The sequence below is a fragment of the Euprymna scolopes genome, chromosome 13 (genome assembly GCF_053919585.1).
Source record: "Euprymna scolopes isolate OS-2025 chromosome 13, ASM5391958v1, whole genome shotgun sequence".
NCBI classification, from domain to species: domain Eukaryota; kingdom Metazoa; phylum Mollusca; class Cephalopoda; order Sepiida; family Sepiolidae; genus Euprymna; species Euprymna scolopes.
Window position 1 is genome coordinate 102,477,834 of NC_136494.1, and position 6,031 is coordinate 102,483,864.

Below are 6,031 nucleotides of genomic sequence, written 5' to 3' on the forward strand. Positions count from 1 at the left end.
AGGATCTGGCTTTTGCCGTAGACATTACAGCACAATTAAACGATCTCAATTTGAAATTAGAAGGTAAAAACAAGCTCATCACTCAGTTCTATGATGACGTCAAATGCTTCATTACAAAGTTGAGATTATGGAAGTCACAAGTCTGAAATGAAACTTTAATTCATTTTCCTACGTGCAAAGCGCTAAAACAATAGTACTAAGTCAGCACTAAATTTTGCCAAGTATGACAGTGATCTGGAATCATTGTCAAAGAAGTTTCAAAAAAGATTTCGTGATTTCTCATAATATGCGCAAGAGTTTGCACTATTCACAGCACCGTTTACTTTTGATGTTATTAAGGCAGACGAAATCCTACAAATGGAACTGTTAGAAATGCAGATTCTTTACTCAGAGCAAAGTATTTTGAAATGGGAATACCTGATTTCTTTTCATACCTTCCGAAAAGGTTTCAGAAAGTTTGTCACACAGATTGTGGTAATGTTTGGTTCCACCTATTTATGTGAACAATTATTTTCCTTCATGAAATTAATAAAGACTTCTCAGAGAACTAGGTTGACTGACAAACACTTATCTTCTCTTGTAAAGCTCGGAAATAATCATAAACTTCAGCTAGACATACCAAAGCTTGTCAAGAACAAGAGGACTCAAACTTCAGGACAAAACATGAAACATGTTTGAGTACTTGGTAATAAATGTTCATTTTGAATTATTATAAATTATGTGGATCGCATTTGTTGCATTCAAATACATATTGGCTATGTATGTTGCTTTTTAAATTTTCGTTATATCGAAATAAAGAACAGATTTATATGTCCTGCTAATTTCCTTTGTTACATTCTTTTGTTAAACTACAAGTACTTTTTACTTGCATTCTTGAATATGACCAAACTATTGCATGTTTCTAAATTGCCGATAAAAGAAACATATTCAGCAATTATTTTTATTGAATGACTTTGATTAATATTGTAGGGGTGCGGCCCTCATGCCAACACAAACTGATTCTTGAGGCCCCGAGGGGCTCTGAGTTTGACATGCCTGCTCTAAATCACTTTAGGCTTTAGTTCATTAGGTTGCCAGCCTTCTGGCTGATAATGGCCTACTCAGAAGAAATACTTAAAGCTTTGCAGCGTTTCAATGATGACACGTCTTTTTTTTTTTTTTTTACACGCACTTTTACTTCCTCAACACCTGAAGATGGTTCATGAACGAATTGAAAGAGCTCGTGACACTAACATCTAAGGAACTTTTATTAATGTTTTCGATTTTGATATAAAAAAGATTATACGGAAAATCGAAAAATTAAAAAAAGAATTATAAAGCAAAGTGTCTCTGTTGCATTTAATAACGTTTGCTTGAATGAAAAAATTCTGCCTAAATATACCAATTTCAAATATATATATATATATATATATATATATATATATATATATTATTTACTATAATAATTATTAAATACTTACAGACACTAGTGTTTCATCCTTTCGGGAATCACCAGTGTAGGATGTCACGATTAACGTCAGTCGAGAAACTCAAACCTCGGCAACAGAAGTCATGCCTGGCTTCATTAGCAAGGACCCGAACCACTAGGCTACCACAAACCGCGAGAGATACAGTTGAATTTAAACATTTATTCTTATTAAATGCTTTTAGCGTCAGTCAGAGTAATCTTATCATTATATAACTAGCTAAGTTGACCGATTTTATTACAACTGAAAGTGCTCAACGATAAGAAACGAGTTTCTTAAAGGCGCTGATATTATGTGTGGGGTGTGGAGTTTTGATGACACACTCTATTTTGTAACTATATGGACATCAAGAGTCTAAGCATAGAGGAGCCTACAACGAAGGGCAGAGCAGTTTCACAGTAATTTATTTGTATTTCTGTAAAAGCACATTCTTGTAAATATATTACCGTGTTGTCTTATTTATTGAAGGTCACATCATATCTTTTGTTTTGACTGTCTTTTAGAACGCAACTTTCAAAACAGTAATTGTACCTATTTACAATGCCTCCCCACGAGACAGAGTTAGACACCAGGGTCGTTTTTTAACGTCATATTTTAGATTATTATTTTTATTTATTTATTTTTTTTTCCTAAGAAGTCTTCTACTCAGCAATATATTTCTACTCAGACAACGTTGGATAAACACCACTAGTTGTTGATATATTTAATATTATTAATAGTTAATCTTAATCTACGAATACATAGATTAGAACTTAACACAAAATATATCATTTAAATCACACGCACATAGAAGTGGAATGAAAACTCTCTTTTATCTATTTCACAATCTTTTTAGTGGTTGTAAAAATGTCCAGAGTGATCATTACAAAATGGCATTCACAAATCCGGTTGAATAAATGATTTCCCAAATCTGCTACATCGTTAGTCGACCCTGAGAGAGATCAACCTCGAAATAAAGTGCTTACATGTGACTAAATAAAATGGAGAAATTTAGCCCGGAATGAGAATGCAACAACTGAAAACAGTTGTACAAGGACCTATGGCGCAACGGATAAAGTACTAAGTTAATTTAGTTCTAAGTGACACTCTTCTACAGGTTGAAGGTTTCAGTGCGGACGATACTAAGAATACAATTGCGAATTACTTAAGACTTCTATCTAGTCCATGACTGATGGAATGAGCGTATACTACCAATGTGAATTAAATGCACCCCCACCCCATTGGATTAAAGAAATTCGAAATTCCATGCAGATTCTCGAGTTGGGCAGAAAGATTTCCAAGTTCAAGAAGATACACCGGAAGAAGATCGGAGGTTATATTCAACCAAGATGTTGTGAAAATAGCACCCAAGATGAGAACAGTAGTCCAAATAATCTAAATGATACAAATTATCAATCCTTATCTCAAAAATTCAGAAAGATAACTAAAAAAAAAAAAGATGGACTAAACATGGGATTTCATAAATGATGAAGAAACGAATAAGAATCAATTTATCAGAATAAAAAAAATTAATTATTTATTGTTTTTTATTGGAATCGTTTTTTGAGATGAGTAATTTGTATATTTATTTATTTGCAAACTGTAATCCTCATCTTCATAGTTGTTGTTTCCCCACGTTTCGGCCAACTATTCTTCTGGAGCAGTGGATAGAGGCGTTGAATATCTACGGTTTCAGGTGAGCATTGTCTGAAGATAGCGGTTTCAATCCTACTCAAAGTAGGCCAGAGGATTAGTTGGCCAAAATGTGGTGAGACAACAATTATGGAAGATACAGCTAAAGAGACTCAGCATAGAACCGCCTGAAGAAAGCCAGAAGAATAGTTGACCGAAACGTGGGGAAACATCAACTATGAAGATGAGGATAAGTCCGCAAATAAATAAAATAATGATTACTGGTTTGCTCAATATCTTAGAAAGAGCAGGTGCCTTTAGATGACACATTACCCAAAACTTCATTGTGCTTTATTATACTGTTGTATGCAAAAATAGGTATTCGGTGTTGCCCAGGAGCAATAATAGTAATAATACAGAATGGCATTTGATAAGTGGTATGAGTTAACTTAAAAAGAACTCAATATTGTAGATAGAGCAGGTGTTTTTAAACGTTGCATTGTGTAGAAGAAATAACTCCACTGTGTCACAGTGTTTCATACTAGACAGATATCATACAGACAGTTGCCCGGGAGCAATGAAACAATAAAAAAAAATGTACGGATCAAAATTAAAATGAATATTTAATACTCACTGGTTTGCATCAGCATAATTATGAAACTTGACTGGAAAACTGATGCTAACAATTAAAAGGGGAAAAACTGAAAAAAAAAAGAAAGAAAAAGATTAATACATGTAAATAAAAAACATGTTATTTACAAAAATCATTATGTCTATCTGTCTCCATTTTTTTAAACTGCATCTCCTCCGAGACGCAAGGTTACAGAGAAGCGCGAAAAAGCTGAAATGATTGCATCTAGGTATTTAATAATTATTATAGTAAATAATTATATATATATATATATATATATATATATATATATATATATATATATAATATATATATATATATATATATATGTATATATATATATATATATATATATATATATATATATATATATATATGAATTATTATAGTATTAATAATGTCAGCCCCTTTAAGAAGTTGGTTCTTATTGTTGAGCATTTTCAAGCCGAAATGAAAGTCGGTCACTTAAGCTCACATGCGCAGATCATAATGATATAATCATTAGATCACTCTGGACGGATGTTGCGACATTTCAAAATAAATGTTTAAATTCCAACGATGTTTCTTGCAGTTGAGGTTGGCCGTAAGGTTTGTTCCTTGCTAATAGAGTCAAAGATGGCTTTGTGGCCAGGTTCGAATCTTCTGACCGACAGTAATCATGTCACCCTGCACTGATGATTCCCGAAAGGATTAAACACTAGTGTCTGTAAGTATTTAATAAAATTATCTCCTATATAATATTTTGATTACAAAAATTCCCCTTTGGACCAAAGCACGGTAGGTTTGCAACAACAGATACCACATACAAATTTATTATGTCTAGACTATTAGTCACTATGTTATGTAACTTTAGAACGCCTTTTTAGACACATTTAGTCGTTATAATAAAATCCTACATTACATCCTAGAAGCAACATCATCACAATCACAACCACCTTTAGGGGAAGTAGTTCCTATTTTTCCCTCTAAATAACAAGTTCTCCTACCACCCCTACACATCACCAGGAGGATTTTTGACTTTCGACAGATATGCGATTTCACCCTTATTAACTGGATCATATATTCATAGACATACCATGATCTTTCCATTTCCCAATTCAAAAATAATAAATTCTCCCTTCTTACATTCTGCCAAATCTCATTGGCAGACAATTTGTTCATTCCAGAATCTAAAATTTATTACAAAAACGAACTCTCCAGAAATTTTCAAATATGGCGTCACTCTTAGCTTTTTGTGTTAATTTCATTTTTACTTTGAGGGAATGTTATTACTGTAACAGTCTCAGAAATACATAGGCGACACGATTTGGAATCTGGGGTATATGATTAGGATTTAACAAGAATAGACCAATTGCCTATCTTGGTTGTACAGAGCTTTTTTATTTGGTGAGGATTACTATATAAATATAAATATTTATATTTATTCTAGACCCTGTTGGATTCTAAACTTAATCTTTACAGACTGTTTTTGTTATATATATATATATATATATATATATATATATATATATATATATATATATATATATATATATATATATATATATATAACATATAAATTGATGATGAAAATGAAAATTGAACAAATTACAATATTTACTAATCCAACAAAAATTCAAATAAGGAATTATAATAAAGGAAAATCTTTAACTCGTGGATTTTCAAAGATAGGTACTTTTCATCAGAAGATAAACATTAATAAAAATGCATCACTGGTTAGCATACACTTTATCTGTGAAAATATGATTAAACAGTGATTATCTCTGTCTTCTTAGTGATTTGGAATGAAGATCAAGACGAATAAACCTATTTTGTTTTATAGTAGTCATTTGTCGACTAAGTCTTTAAGAATCTAAGTTTTGATTGCAGGCAGTAAGTCTAAAAGGACCACGAAGAGACATGCACAAGAACAAGCAGCTACTAAGTTATTAATAAAATTTCATGTGTTTTTGTAATAATGACATCAAAACAGTTCTAAAAAATAAATTTTAAAGATTTTTAATTCGTTCTAAATGAAAAAAAGGAAAAAGGAGACTTACACCAAGTGCCTATAATAAACCATATCACTTTAATTTTCTTACTGAAGACTAAAATGACGGTGATTAACATGTCGATTCCTTCCATCAACATGCTGAAGAAGACGGCCAAGTAGAAGAAATGCAGTGATACAGAAACAAGCTTACAAGCAATCTGAGAAAAAAGAGAGAAAAATTTTCTTTTTAAATGGTTATCTGTTTAAGAGTGAAAATAGCAAATGTGTGTTTCAGTCGTTCAAATCACGCAATAAATAAATGCCCTTGTTGACCCATATTTCCGCCAGGGG

The 6,031-nt window shown here is 32.0% G+C and overlaps 1 protein-coding gene across 2 annotated transcripts in view; it reads right to left on the reverse strand.

The window, feature by feature from the left end:
• The window catches only part of LOC145292117 (adhesion G protein-coupled receptor L1-like), a 108,655-nt gene that overhangs the window by 27,666 nt on the left and 74,958 nt on the right, over positions 1-6,031 (reverse strand). For both annotated transcript variants that reach the window (XM_080138222.1, XM_080138221.1), the window contains exons 22-23: positions 5,748-5,898; positions 3,712-3,778 (exon numbers count right to left, since the gene is read on the reverse strand). In XM_080138222.1, the coding sequence (XP_079994348.1) occupies positions 3,712-3,778; positions 5,748-5,898 (218 nt within the window). The remainder of the gene's footprint in view (positions 1-3,711; positions 3,779-5,747; positions 5,899-6,031) is intronic.